This window comes from Scophthalmus maximus, chromosome 3 (genome assembly GCF_022379125.1).
Source record: "Scophthalmus maximus strain ysfricsl-2021 chromosome 3, ASM2237912v1, whole genome shotgun sequence".
Taxonomy (NCBI): Eukaryota; Metazoa; Chordata; class Actinopteri; order Pleuronectiformes; family Scophthalmidae; genus Scophthalmus; species Scophthalmus maximus.
This window is the reverse complement of record NC_061517.1, coordinates 11,538,505-11,554,008: the sequence shown is the minus strand read 5'-3', so window position 1 is coordinate 11,554,008 and position 15,504 is coordinate 11,538,505. Positions and strand designations below refer to the sequence as shown.

Genomic DNA, 15,504 nt, shown 5'->3' with positions numbered 1-15,504 from the left:
CAAAACCAAGATTTATCATTTTAAACTGTGACGGACAGTTCTGGTGATGACATTTAGTGTCTGCATGTTTTGTATGTAAAGTATCCTTAGATAGTATATTTGTGAGAGTTAATTGTTTCTGCAGCTTTTCCTGCGTGTATAGCTGTTTGTGTTTTTGTCAGGGATGGTGTATTGTTGTGAAGTGGAGTCATGTTTATTGACTTGTTTACCACGAGTAGGACAGTTTTGAAGCCTAAACAGCTTTCTCTCTCTCTCTCTCCCTCACTCCTCCCTTGCTCAGTGTAAACTCTAGGGTTAGAGAGTACTTTGCGGCAGCAGGATATTTACGTGCAGGGTGGCCATATTTTCAGATCCCCTTGACCAGTCCAAGACACAAGCCCCCCCTCTCCCCTTCATCATCACCTACCCTTGCAGCATGTTACTCCATCAGATTCCATGTTGCTCTTGCTGATGTTGTTGTTGTACGCGGCTTCGGTCTCCGTGAGGTAAACAGCTGTTGGTGTGCGCTCGAGAGTCGGATAAACACATTGGACTGATGTTTACTGTTCCCTAAACTATCTACGTTCAAACACTTGATAGAGACGGAGCTCCAAGCCAAGAGTGAAGATGTGGGTATCGTTGTTGCACCGTGACTGGAGAATAGAATCCTGCAGCACACTCATGCACACATGTACAAATATGCCTTTAAATAATGGATGAAAACGATCTTCCATGCGTCTTATATCATTCCCACCTTTGCCTCCAGTCTTCTGTTCCTTTCCATTAAGTCGGCTATCATGAAGAGCATTCAAATGGCATTTTATGAGCTAGTTTACAGTAGGAGTTTGTGTGTTTGCTGGGTCAAACTATACACATGCTTTTCTTTGCACAAGAAGTTTTGGCGAGACCATGCAACAAATATGAGCAATTTATGTTTTTATTACACCATTTGGTGTTTGCATGCTCAAGCACATGTGTGTGCATATCCTTTGAGCGAGCCATGTGCGATCTATACTCTAACACCTAGTGCAGTGAAGTTGCTGCCTGCTCCCACACTCTCTGCACGAGAGGAGCAGTTCTCCAGTCTGCGCTGAATCAAAACACTGTCAGTAGGAGGACGTGGACACGGCATGATGTTGCCAAAACAAGGTGTTGTGTGTTCTAGCTTTTATGGCGGACAGTGGGGATAATTACACAATGCCTCCAGGCATTGAGACACCGATGCCCGAGGGATTTCTTTTCTCGCCTGTATTTGGTCTGTATATCGCAGATGGTTTGTACTGCATTATTGTTTTACATATGACTATTATTCTTTTTGCTGAGAACATTATGGTTTATTTATCCATTTGAAGGGGTTTTTACAGCAGGTTACATTGCATTCATAAGGATTTCATTTAAAATGTAATAAATAACTTTAATATATAGAAAAATATCAAATTTGATATTTGTCATATGCATTTAGTAGCTGGGTGAAATTTACCCTAAGATTTCCTAATGAAGGATCACATTTATGATAACAAAGTCCAGATATTTGCACTGTCAGTGAAGCATCTCATTTATTGACTTGGAATAGAATAAAATACTCGATACATGAGGTCAGTCTCCAGATTTGGGTCCTGCAGCGTTGTAGCGTAGTATTAAGCCTGTGTGAAAGCTCTATTACACTTGATTGAATTATCTCCTTACACATAGTGGGAGGCCGAACCATAAACAAGTCATGCTGTCCACATGAGAGGGACTGATGAGTTTCCCGCTGTTGTTTTTGTTACGCCAGCACTTTTTTGGAAAACTGAAATGATATTGTTCCCTTGGCAGCTCTGTGTAAATGTTTTGTGAGCGGTATTCCTCCATTTCATGCCGAGTGGCTGCTCTGTTTACCACTGTTTACTGAGCGACTGAGGCTACTGTACTGTGTCCTTGTTCTCGATCAAGTGCCTCTGGTCGAAGGTGATTCCCAGTCAGGGGAAGAGTGGATGCTTGTTACCGCTGCACTGGGCTGCAGGTGACAGCAGACTGATTGTGAAGACAGAGTGATCCCCTGTATTTTCTACTGTATTTTTCTATTATTAAGTGCCACCAAGAACATGCATGTTAATTCCAGTAAGATGAGAATAGAATTGAACATTTTAGAGTCTCCGACATTCCACATGGAGGATGTTTGTTTGTGTGGCGTGAGTTTAGGGCAGTATCTGTCGCGGTTTGTGTTTTTTAAAGGTGAGGAGGCTGGGAGTGGGACGTTGGCTCCAGCGGTGCGGTAAACACATCGACTCCACTCAAAGCAACAATAAACACAAAGTTGTGAACATGTCTGAGTACAGGTAGACACTAGGTGCTTTCCCCTTTCACCCATTTCACCCCGGAGGTTATGGCCTCATGTTTAGACTCTTTAAAATTGCGTCTGGTTCACTGACGTAGGAATATTTTTTTGCAGAAATTTGAGGACAAAGAGAGTACAATCCTGATTAGGGATGATCTGAGTTTTGGTTTGATTGTGTGTGCAGCACGCTTGGATGGCTCAGCGCTATCTATCAATGTCACTCAGGTAGCCATGGTATCACTGTTAGTGTTAGCATCAGTGTGTGTCAGCTGGTATCACTCACTGGTATCTATGTCTGTGAGGCCTACACAGTTTGACCCTGACCCTGTATCTCTCCTGTTTCCCACACCTCTTTCTCTCGTTGTCCATGTGTGTGTGTGTCTGTGTGTGTGTGTGTGTGTCAGTGTGTATTGTCAGCCCAAACCCCTAAATTCCCTGGTATGTTGGTGGAATTTAGACTATTTTTCCAGGTCACTGTTGTTTGTGCCTTGCGAGGTGTGTCTGTAAATTCCCACACAGGGAGGGAGATAAACACACTCACACTGTCACACTCATATACAAACCTCGTCACATTGCAGCCCACACCTTGTACGGTGAAGAATTCACCGACTCTGAATTTCCGACTAAGGCCCAGCACCAACACCCTTTGTCCTTTAGCCCTCACGCTGGCTGTCTGTGTGTCGAAGTCTGCTGAACTTTCAGTCAGCCGGCGCTGAGCTGGTCCCCTGGCCTCACACAGTAAGCGAGTAATATCACGGATAAATTATGGACAACAAATTGGAGCCGTGTCGGATCACGTGGCACTTCGACTCGCGGAAAAAATTCATTGAGGTCGACCTGCAAGCGGTTGTATGTGTCACTACTTGGAGTAATTGTAGCACCGGAAATGTTTTACACGTAACGGTGAAATAGTGCTCCACCAAGCTGAGCTGATGTCGTGGTGATATTATGGGGATTATAGTATGTTTATTGTCAAAATATGTTGCTGCGAACCATCATACGAAATGACAGAGCAGAGGAGGGCATCTAGAGGGATGGAGGGATGGTGGTGAGGGGCGGGACATTTTTTAGGTTTTTGGCAGATTTTTGTGTCCTAATCTTCTTCTCTCCCTCAAGACGCTGCAATTCATACCAGTACTTTCACTCTCTCTCACTGTGTCTCTCCACCTCTTGGGTCCTGGCAGGTCACATAAATATTAGTCTGAGCTCCCCTAATAAATCTGCACCTCCCACTGCTCTCTCAGCTACCCAGTCAAAACCTGTTCCCTTGCAAAACTGTGCCACCTAATACCTAGTGGCTGAAACCCCATCAGGCAGAGGCAGAGTAAAGGGAGCGGAAGACGAATGGAAGAGTTGACACTGTCAGCAGCTACGCTATAGGCCAGGTTTTAATCGAGCAGAGCAGGTGCTCTTCTGAGTTTATCGCTTTGCTGGCGAGCTAGACAAGAACTTAGACACATGGGCGAGTTATTAATGTTTAGGAGGTGTCAACAAGAGAAAGATCGATGGTGGTCGTTCATAGTGCTGAAGGCTCTCTGTTGATACACCTTAACCTTTACGACCCCTAACCTCGCCAGACTCCCCTGCCAAAAAAATGACCGGGGTTTCTCTTGGCCCTGAGGTCTAAACTCATCCCACCACACGCATACACACACAAACTTGTATGTTTGCATGCGCTCTCTGGTTACGAACAGTGAGTGACAGAGTAGAAAAGCTCGCTAACACACTGAGTGTCTTACCAGACAGGTGATAGGTGAGCTCAGGGGGTACTGAGGGGGTCCTATCTTAGCCTGCAGGTACGCACATGTGAATATGTGTGCGAAACAAATCGCATGGCTGAAACCCAGACCACCTCAAGGTGAATGTTACTGGAGAATTGTGGGTGGGGTCTCGGGACCTTGGATCAGAGGCATTGAGCAGGAGGTAGATGGGGGGGTAGGCGGGTGACGGCAGTCGGAGAGATGTGGCAGGTGGGACGAGTAATGATGATGAATTGTGGGGGGAACGCAGTTCTTTCTGCTCAGATTAAGATCTGCTGATAAACATGCCCACCAGGTTTCCAAGTAACACTATACATTTCTCTCTCCCCTTCATCCATCCATTAGACTCGCTGTCTTCCTTCTCACTGTCTCACACCTCCTTTTTTTTTCAGTCTCTCAGTAGCTGGATTTTACAACTAGACGGTTGTGGAGTTTGTTCCTATTCTAAGGGTTGTTGTCACTCAGCAACCAGAGCTTGGACAGACGTGCATTACAGCCTGCCGGACATAAGGTTGATAAATCTACACAACCGTCAATACGAAACACAGGGTGAGAGACACACACACACAGAGAGAGAGAGAGAGAGAGAGAGAGAGAATCTATAACAAGTATAAAAAAATGTGTCTGTGTGCGCGTGCATGCTTATAGTCTAAAGATACTGCAGCATTGTGCGTGTCGTTGTACCAGTTTGAACAGAGCCTGCATACAAATGAGCAGCCTTTACTTTTGAACAGAAAATGTTTTTGTACTTGTACCTGTGATTTGGTTTGGTCTCGGTCACAGAACTTGACTTCGTGGAATAAAAGGATGATTCTGGTTTAACAAAGTTTGAGTCTTATTTTGATAGTTTTTGACCCTTGTTTCTATTTGTGAAGATAGGTTAACCCACAAAGTTAATTTCTGTAAACTGAAAAAGGGCAAGACGTTGCTGGAAATTTAGGAAAACTGTAAGAAAAAATGTGAGTACAGTAGGTTATAGAGGAGTCAATAAGTTGGACTGTGAAATGTGATTGATATTTTCCGAGCTCACGTTACTTTTCTTTTCTTTTCGATACTGCCGTCTCCCCCTCCACTTCCTTGCCCACATTGCCGCCTGCCAGCTGTGAAACCCAGAGGTTTGCCAGTGATACTCTGCAACAGGAATGCTGTCAGCCTGGCATCAACAGTAGGACACAGACTCACACTAGAATAGTCTCAATGAGTGGAACGGCATGATGATATTACCCCTAGGGACAATAAAGCATATCTTATCTAACGATATGGGCCTCCCATGGCTATTAAAAGACCAATCCCCAGGATGTTGAGGACTCTTTTTGTGGCGGACTGAAAAAGCAATCATGAGGGGCTGAACAGTGGCTACAGGCCTGGACTAGGAGAGATGATGTTAGAACCTAGTTCAGCTGTTTTCAGACATGAACTCCGGAAAATGTCTGGAAAGCTGGGTCCGGACATCTTCCAGAGTTCATGTCTGAAAACAGTTAAGCTTTAAGGTTTAAGTTTTCGTTCACACATGAAGAACGCAGCAGGAAATTGTCCGAAACAGACTCGTCGACAAAAAATTTCAAGAACATTCAGGTGCCCCCTCACTCACTGTGAATCTTCCCGAGATGTCCCTGCTGTATTCTCACATGGGCTCCCTCTGACAGTTTCCAGAAATATATTACTAGGGGGCAGGCAGAAAAAGTTCAAGAAAATGTCTGGAGCAACATTTCTGGACATTTGCGTTTTCGCGCAAAAAGTTCAGAAAAAAAGGCCGGACCCCGGTGCATGTCTGAAAGCAGCCAGTGCTATAAAACAATAATTGTACATGAGAAGATTCCGTATCATTTAGTCATCGTGCAGTTTTGATTTTGTGTTAATTTAATTTTGTTGTGCATTCTCCTTTGGAATTTTTGTCATCAGCTCAGTCTCGGGGCTCTCATATAGCTAGAGACGGAACTGGACCAGGAGTCTGGGAAGCGGAGGGGGCAGAGGCAGAGAAGATTGCTGGAAAGTATTCCCTTTGATAAGCCGGCCAAGAAGCCTTTGATTAAATGTGGTCCCAGCAGGAGCTCACACTAGGTCCTCTGTGGCACGACCATGTCCAATCACCAGCTATCAACAGCCCTGGGTAATTACAGCCATCTAGTCATTAGCCTGGGACCCACCTGGAATTCCACATAGCGAGGGGTGGGGTGAGGCCAGCAGGGGTTGGGGTTTAGGTTGGGCCTTTAATCAAACACTTCACTCCCCTTTGACTGATATAACACACCCCGCCCCAATCCACACAGAATCAGCCTTTGTTACGCACATAGATTGTGTTATTGCTGCCCCAGTGCCCTTAACTCACTATGCTGGTGAGGAGATATGATTGTGTGCGTGTGTGCGTGTGCGTGTGTCTGTGTGATGAGAATAACACGGCAGGTTATGACAGAAGCACAACAGAACTTGCTCACTATCCGGGTCTGTCGCACCAATTAGTCCTGCTCTGTCGGCACTATCCTGGCCCTTTCTTGCCTTCAAACTCCATGTTTGTCTGTCTTTCCGAACAAAAAACAAAGATTCCAGTGTCATACTAATGCACCATATATTTCATATGAACATCTGTTTAGATAAGGCAATATACACAATGTTATACAAGCAAGCTGGAGAGCAGAGAAGAGAAATCTGTCTGATGTTGTGGTTATGTGTGACTGAAGGACCGTCCAGGCTTTCTCCTTCTTCTTCGCCTTCTTCTTCTTGGCGGCGGTTTGTCATCGAACAAACTGAAAACTAAAGTACGCTGTATAATCACAATAATGGGAGTGCTCTTCTCTCTCCTCATGTCAGCCAATGTAGTGCAGTCTCATCCGCAGATGAGAAATGAAACAACACTTTACAATTTAAATAAATCACTTTTAAACAGATTTCTTTCCTTCTGTTTTTTGGTTGTTGTTTTTTTTTTTTTTTTTACAGTTGCATTCAAAGTTCCAATAATGCATCCGTCCATTTATTCATCTGGTGTTCATCTCCATGTCCTCTGGTCCTCTTTCTGGACTTCTGTTTGACTACACAGAGCCAAACTTAACACTTAGATGTCCACTTCTCAAAGTGCACTTGTCAAGCTATTTCCCCAAGTCCAACCAAGTATTCCTTTGGGTAAATAATAGTGTGTATTTCCCCAGAAAAATAAAGAAAAGTATGTGAGTATATGATGTTTTTGTAATAATACTGGATATGTTTGAAGGCTCAGTTAATGTAAAAAAAAGGTTGTCATTTTAAAGCATCGTGAAAGCAGCAAACATTTTTTAACTCGGAACCTCACACTAGAAAAAAGGCCATCTGGACTGAATCTTTGATAAAAGCCAAATCCACCCAAACCCCAAAGTGTTCGCTGGTTTCACTGTTTCATCGTTTCATCGTCGCATCCCAGCAGTTCAGTCACAGGGCCATTCACAAACAGGGATAATGGGTATCAATTCATATTGATGGGTACTGAATTCTAGTGCTTTCACAGAGACAAGTAGAAAAGCCATGCAATGATGAACCGGGATGGGGACAGGGGAGGGCGGAGACGCAGAGCACTTTCTTCTGACAAACTTTCCCAGAATGCCATGTTCCACAGGATGTCCTGCAAAGGGGAAAGGGGTGGAGCCGCATAAGGGGTCGGGGGGTGGTGGGTTGCATGAGGGGGCGTGTCCCTCAGGTCTGGTCCAACCATTCGGCTCGTTTGGGGGCCTTGCAGGTGTGTATGTCCACGGCCTCCTCGCAGTCCTTACACTCCACAGCGCAGCACCATTTGAATTTGCACTCGCACTTGGTGATTTGCTTGACCCGTGTGGTGTCGTAGCCCCGTCCGCAGCACATGACCTCGCAGCCATCCGTGCCGCGAGATGTCTTATTGCAGACCCGCCCAGCTGTGCCCAGGGAACCTGCACAGAGTTAGAAAAGAGTTAGATAATGATGACATCTAAAAGTTAACTGGTCTTTTATGCATCACTTCTACTGAAAAAAAGCTTACTGTCAATCATTTCTGTGGAGAGTCCTAAGTACAGTAGAGCTAAAATGATTACTTCATTGATTAATATAGTAAAAAACAAATAATTTCTGATGGACCTTTTTCCATTATTATTTTGATATGGACCAAAAGATTATTCGAGAAAAAAAGCTTCCCCATGCATTTTCATCAGCCGCCATGTGACTGGTGACATTTATTTGTTCCCTGATGGCAATGTTGGCGGAATGCCTCTCATACTGACTTGGCAGTGTTCAGTCATTACACCAAGAAAAGATAAATATTTTAAATTTGCACAACAAATTTAACCAGATACAACCAAACTGTATAGACTCTTTTAAATTAGCTGAATTGAATTTTTGCTAATATTGGATTTTATTCAGATGTCACTGGCAGTGATGGTAATTTTGCAGCCATGTTGCAAGCAGTTTGTTCTCCTTTTGATTTCTTGCTTTTTTTGTTCACCTTGGCTTCACAGAATGTCAGTGTGAAAGATATGACGTGAATGCAGCAGTAACCCATGACAGTCTGTGACAGTGTTTGTTAAAGCCAGATGAAAACAGAAATACTAAATACAACAGCATTACTCATTTGCCATCTCTGTCTTGATAAATGGAGTGAACCAGCAACTTTATGTTCCAGAGTGGGACTTTTGTCCGTCACTGGTTCCCAGTGAGGTTTTTCTGACTTCTGAATAGAGAGCCCAGACGTTTGCATCGTTGTGTTGTGCAGTCTGGCTATTACCTAATGCAGTGGCATATTGTCTGTGTCTTATGTGAATGTCATCCCCACAGAGATTAGCCCTGGTGTTTGGTGTGAGAAGCTCGCCGTTTGAACGGCTACCTATCACAACAAGCTGCCCGTAGAACAACAGACCCACACACACAACTATGCAGTGTTGGTAGAGTGGCCTATAGTTACACTGCCTTTCCCAAGCCACTGCTTCCTTTGAAGCCTGTGCGTGCGTGTGAGTGTGCCGTGTGCCGTGTGTGTGTGTGTGTGTGTGTGTGTGTGTGTGTGTGTGTGTGTGTGTGTGTGTGTGTGTGTGTGTGTGTGTGTGTGTGTGTGTGTGTGTGTGTGTGTGTGTGTGTGTGTGTGTGTGTGTGTGTGTTAGGGTTAAATGGACAGTGGAGCGTGACAGACAGACAGGCTCTCACACTCTGAGGCCCACTCTGCCCTCCAGCTACGCTTAGTTCAGACAGACACAGAGTGAGAGAGGCTGTGACAGACAGAAAGAAGTGACTTTTTTTCTTTCTTTTTCTTTTTAAATTAGCTGCTCCTGTCCCTAGGCTGTGGATTCCACTGGGAAGGTGAGAAAGAGGGGGAGGATGGACGGTGGCACGAAGGTTGAGGGAGACAATGGAAGAGGGAGAAGTGGACAGAGGTGAATGATTGAGGTGTTGATGTCGAGTTCGCCTTTTCACCCGTCTACCAGCCGATCGGGGGCAACATCATAACTGATTAGGTGCATCATGTAAAGGTTGGTCAACACATCCTCTGACAATGGGGTTGTGTATATGGGGCTGTGTATATGTGTGTATGTATATTTGTGTGGTTGTGCTGACAGAAACCCACAGAGGTCAGGTGGTCACAGAACGACCATGTCCCCAGGGTACGAGGATATTAGCTTCCACAGACATCACACGGGAGGCCTGCTGTGTTATCTGGCTACCATTACACACACATACACACACACACACACACACACACACACTGACATTCACACACAAACACACTAGTCATGCATGAACATACACATAACACAGTCGGGGCAATCCATCAACATCCCTGAGAAACTGCCTGTCCAGTCTACCTTCTTCTTCCCACCTCTTCCTCCCCTTCTCACTCTGTGCTGTCTTACCTGCTGATTTGTCTTGCAAGCAGTAATCCGGTGAGTTCTCAAAGTAGACCAGGTCATTTTTGGTTGCCTTCCTGAAGGCTTTATTGGCTACGGCAAAACCCGTCCCATCCTGATTCATCGTCACCTCAATGGCCCCGTTGTATTTCCTCCTCAGGAAGTCACCAGTCTTCCTGAAGTCTGACATGGCCATCCAACAGGTCCGCAGCGTGCAAGAGCCGCTCACTCCGTGACATTTGCACTCCAGCTTCATGAATCGCTTCACTGCCTTGAAACATAAACCACACAAAAAAGATTTTTTTTCACTTTCTGTATCTCCAGTGCGATCTAGTCGCGCCGATAGTTTGGGGTTTTATTTGTTTTATTTATTTGGTTTTAAGATGTCCACCTTTTATTTATCTGCTTTCACTCTAATACAATTAGAGTGAATTGTAGTGGATTGTGGTGGATTTTAGTTTGGGATGCTCATAGCCTTGTAAAAAATGATATCAATTCCATACAGGTAATCCACAGATCTCTGTGAGCAGTTTTTATACAAACTACTCTCACCAATGAATTAGCCCCTATACTGACAATGAAGTTTGTGAATTACACTATTTCTGGAACGAGGTAAAGGAGCTTTGAATAAAAATATTCCCATCAAATTATATTCCATTCAGCTTCATTCCATGCGGATGGCAGCAGATAAACTCAAACCCTGTATACACTTTGGTGTGAATATGACGTCTATACAGTTTCAGCTCAGACAAAAAACTTTCACTCAACAAGTTTATATGTCACCTTAATTTCTCTAGAGATTTGTTGGCATCGATATCATAAGGACGCGTATTAATACCAGCTGAGCTGAAAATTGGGTCCAAGATTCAGATATTTCAAAGGTTGGGCAAATAAAACAAAAGAAATGTGCATAGCTAGTTATCCCCCTAGAGGTTTGAAATATTTCATTTATTTTATAAATAATTGTTGCTGCTGCATTCCCACTTACTGTTCTGCCGCAGCGGTTGTTGTGTAGGTTCATGAGTGCCCGTGCGTCTCGGACGGTCCTCTCTTTGGCGTCAATGAAGGCTTTGGCGAACTTTATGCCATAGTTGATATTGTCGCTGCAGCCACCCCAGTCAAATTCTCCCCGCTCGTCACCCGCCCGTCCACGCTTGTGTGGGTCACAGTTACATGTCTTCAGTTCTCCCTGGCTGCATGCGCGAGTCAGCGCATACACCACTCCTGCCGAGGAGATGGCGTAGACGAATGCTGCCTCACGGCTGCCTGAGAAAGAGACAGAGAAAGCAGGAGAAAAAAAAAACAAACGAAACAGAAGTTAAATATATCATGCAATATATTAGGATCCTCTGAGACTGTTAGTCTTAGAGCTTTGCTGTTCACATGTTAACATGCATACACAGATACAGTATAATGCCATGACCAGGCCTGGGTGTGAGCCATCAGGACGTGAAGGTGCAGCTGACGGGGATGTATCAGGCCTGATGTGTATGAGTAGGCTCATAGGACAGCTCTGTTTAAATATTATCATGGAAATAATTCTAGCTGCGGGGCTCTCCTCTGCTCACATAAATTGTTTAAAGACAGACACAGTGATACCCCATTAATCAGCGCCAGGGTGATGTCATGACAGCATTATCTACCATTGCAGTGCTCATCTGTTCTTTCTTGGTCTCTTCAGTTCCTTTGAATATGACTCATCTATTCTGTGGCCAAAGATACATAGACAATTAGACATAGTGTTTGGTCACAGTTGCTTCTTGTGGGAGTGAACAGCCAAAAAAGCAACATGGCAGCGAGAGGCATGAGAACTTGTCCATCTAAAGTCATGAGGTCAACCTTACAGACATAATTAGTTTTCACTTGGTGCCTCTGTAATCAAAGTCAAAGAAGATGATGATGCTCATATGGACCATGTCAGTGAGGTGGTCTGTCAAACACTTCCATCTAGCGCAAGGTATTCAAACAACGATCAGCCATGGACTTTGGTAAAGATTTAAAGGCCCCTAATGGTTCTGGTCAACCCCTGGCTCCCCGATCGACCATCTGGAATCAATACTTTTACAAGTTATCTCGAAAAAAAGTAATGGCTTAATTTCTTTGAAATTTGCTGTGGAAATTCATGGTCCCCAGAGGATGAAACCAGATGTTTGTGGTGACCATACAACCTTTCCAAACATTTCTTTTGCCACAATAAACATGTAAATCTAATCACGAAAAAACAATTAATTGCCATGAAATGCACTACACATTCATGATCCCTAGATGATGAACTTTTTGTCTAAAATGTCAATTCTTCATACACAGAATCTCAGTCTGTAATGGGCAGATTGCTGTCTAATTTTTAAGAGAGCATTAATTAAGTCCCCACATCCTCTGGGTAGCACCACCCTATTTGGAGCTATTAGCTCTTTGAGAACATCAAAAATTGGCAGCATGTCATTTATTTTGAGCCTCCCTGTCATATCGCGGCTTGGAATTCATTTTGCCGTCTCCAAGGTTTCTAAGGCCTCTAAACCCTTGTCCACACAGAATGCCTTTCAGCCATGCTTTTCAGTCATCCATCTCCCATATGACGTAACAGATCAGCTTGTATTGCACTAAATACAACTGTCTACAGAGACCTGTGCTTCCATACGTGCAACTGCAATCTGCGGTCGAACGCATCCTTGCTTCAAACCTCCACAGACATGGATGGACGACTGAAGACACTGCTTTCACCACACAGTCAGCCTCTTGTGTTTTATCAGCTTAGATCACAGATGTAAAAAAGAATGCATATTGAATTTGAGGTATATTGAACAGTCTGTGTTTCTAGTTATGCTGTCACAATATCTACTGTGCAACATTCGCAGACATTTTCTTTTCACACAGAGCCTCTCTGAACGAGTTGAGGAAAATGTCCAGACTTCAGTGCATGTCTGATAACAGCTACAGATATTAAGTATTTAAATACTGTGGCATTGTTGGAGCAAACACTGCAACAGCCCAGAAAGTAACTCAATACCTAGATAAGTGAAGCAAGATTTCCTTCTGAAATGTGGAGTAGAAGGATAACGTTTCTTGAAATCGGAATACTCAAGCACCAGCCCTTCAACATAACATTGCAAAGCTATTCTGGCATATCGCCGATTGTGACGCGGAGCACTTGTACGTTTACATCAGAAACTACACGCTCACTCTTCAGAACTATCTGAGCCAGTCCTGTGCCAGAAGAGTTATGGTGGTCCAACCTCCACTGGAATGTCCCGTCTCATCTGTGGGGTGAGGAGAATGGGGCAGTGGGTGCTGAGGGGTCCATGTGGGGGAGGACAGAGGAGGGCATTGCTGGTCATCATTCAAACGTGCGCTGTTTGCCTGACAGTGCGAATATTTCTCTAAATATTTACATCTACATTACTGTTTATTCCTCTCCACCACCACCACCACCACCACACACAGCCTGTATCTCCATATCTGCTACTCATTTTCCATGCATCATTACCCCCCACACATGCTTAGGAAGGCTGGGTAGAGGGACAATAAATAGCCGAGGAGTGTCAGTGGAGTCAGAGAGTGGAGTGGAGTCATTTTTTGCAAGATGCACCTAGCTATGCTACAGTGAATTACAGTGGAAATGCCTTGCATATGTGTCGCACTGACTTATGGGTCTATTCATTTATCATTTAATCTTTCACGCTTGATTACCAGCTCACTTCAAGACGCCAATGTAGCTTGGCTCCGAAGAGTTGTTTTCTTTCTTCCCGAAGAGCCCGTCTTGTGTTATTTATTAAATGTTCATGATTCAGATATGTGACTTTGACACCCTTCATGAGGAGGAATTATGCATTCGCCGTAGCTCCGAAGACCGGGAACATATGAATGTTAACATGCATCTGTTACGAAGCGGAGAGGTCTGGCAGGAGTGGAAAAACAAAGTGACGACAAGCCCAGGTCTCAAAGCCTGTGTGTTTATTGACGAGGCATAAGGCATTACAACAGTCCATTAGTGACTATAAACACGGAGCACCGGCACGAGGAAGAGAGATCACAGAAAGACCATAGCAAAGGAGAGAGGAGGACAGAGCGAAGAGGGGTGAGAGTGAGGAGTGAGGGCGCGGCAGATTGGGGCTCGGTACCCATATGCTGGCAAACACAAACTGCGATCTTAGAGGAAGACACACGCGTGGACTTACTCCGTAGCAGGACGCGTCCAAACACAGTGTGGTCGCGGTCCAGCGTGCTGCAGTTCCAGCGATGGTGCCTGAACTGGTGCTGGCATTCCCTGATCCACTCCTTGGTGCCCTCGCCGATGGCCTGCATGATGTCTGGGTGGCGCTGGCAGAGTTGCCGCTGCTTGTTCACCAAACCCGGGATGTTGTCGCAGATGACGCGGGCCCCCAGCGCACCGATGTACCTGAAGATGCAGGAAAAAAAAAACATGTTAACGTGGGTTATATGTGAGCGTTATGAATTTGACTGGACTAGATTGCTAGCATATCGTAATGGATGAGCTTACACACATGTGGACGCACAACTCAAAGGAAGGTGAGCGGCATGACGGAGAGCTGCAGTCCTTCATGAGTCAGAGTTCACTACACTTAACAGTTTAAGGTTTTGCGAGCAGGAGGGGAGTGGAAGCCATTTACTCTGCTCTCCAAATAAATAAGCACTTAACCTCTCCCCGCAAGACCTGTATGTGTATGTGGGTTAAAATGTTCCCCAACAGGATCGTCGAAATCACGTTGTCACAAATCAGAGCGAGAAGTCCCGAGGTCTCCAATAACCCTGTCAAACCAAGACCCCATTTACTCGCTCTGCTCCTTCCCTGTCCTCGGCCTGATCGCTCTCATCTTACTCACAGCTCCGCCGTGTGCCTCTTCCAATCTCTCTCCGTGTCCTAGTAAAACAGACATTTACAGTTTACATATCGATATGAATGCTGCATCGAGCTCGCACCGCATTGAACTCCGAACCTAATCGTGACACGGCTCTACGTATGTGGCTGCACGGCTTCGGCGGGTCAGCGAGCGGGGGTCAGGGGAGCTTGTAGCTGTGTGGTCGTGTTTTATGGGGCCGGGCGAGAGGATTGAGACCGGAGGCTCTCTACTCCCCAGAGTGGGATTAGAGAGGAGGAATAAGAACAGAGTGCCCATCAAAGGAAAGGCAGAGCAGCAATTCACACTTAATTTTCTCTCTCTCTGTCTCTCTTTCTGAACGTCAGGAGGACTTTTATAGGATAGTAAATCATTATCCACGGGTCTGAAATAACATGCTGTAAAAGGCCCGCGAACAGTGGATCAGAGGAAGTAGGAGGCAAATAACTGAAGTCCGTGGGTTGTCATTATTTCATTTATCACAACTATCAAATTATACATTAGAAATATATATTTATATGAAATAATACAGGCCTTTTTTTAAAAACTTTTCTCAAGTGGCTGGGACAAGCGTTAAAGCTCGGGATCTGTCCACATCATCACTTGTACTGTACGCCCGCAGAAACGTGATAAACAGTTAAACGCCGCTAAATTCCCCTCAAAGCCAATAATGCGCCAGCCAAAGCCTTTCGACGCACACTCTTCCCACCGCTCACCATAACTGCTTTTAATCTACACAAACTATTAGGCATTCCATCACCCCC

At 44.8% G+C, this 15,504-nt stretch overlaps 1 protein-coding gene and 1 long non-coding RNA gene across 3 annotated transcripts in view; one reads left to right on the top strand and one right to left on the bottom strand.

The window, feature by feature from the left end:
• The window catches only part of LOC118316724, a 43,343-nt gene that overhangs the window by 5,444 nt on the left and 22,395 nt on the right, over window positions 1–15,504 (top strand). Inside the window, exon 3 of the long non-coding RNA XR_004795247.2 lies at window positions 9,303–9,509. This is a non-coding gene — a long non-coding RNA (uncharacterized LOC118316724). The remainder of the gene's footprint in view (window positions 1–9,302; window positions 9,510–15,504) is intronic.
• Window positions 6,604–15,504, bottom strand: part of LOC118316703 (protein Wnt-2b) — a 14,797-nt gene continuing 5,896 nt past the window's right edge. For both annotated transcript variants that reach the window (XM_035644796.2, XM_035644794.2), the window contains 4 exons: window positions 14,060–14,280; window positions 10,873–11,150; window positions 9,891–10,155; window positions 6,604–7,946 (listed from right to left, as the gene is read on the bottom strand). In XM_035644796.2, the coding sequence (XP_035500689.1) occupies window positions 7,717–7,946; window positions 9,891–10,155; window positions 10,873–11,150; window positions 14,060–14,186 (900 nt within the window). In that variant the 5' untranslated portion in view covers window positions 14,187–14,280 and the 3' untranslated portion in view covers window positions 6,604–7,716. The remainder of the gene's footprint in view (window positions 7,947–9,890; window positions 10,156–10,872; window positions 11,151–14,059; window positions 14,281–15,504) is intronic.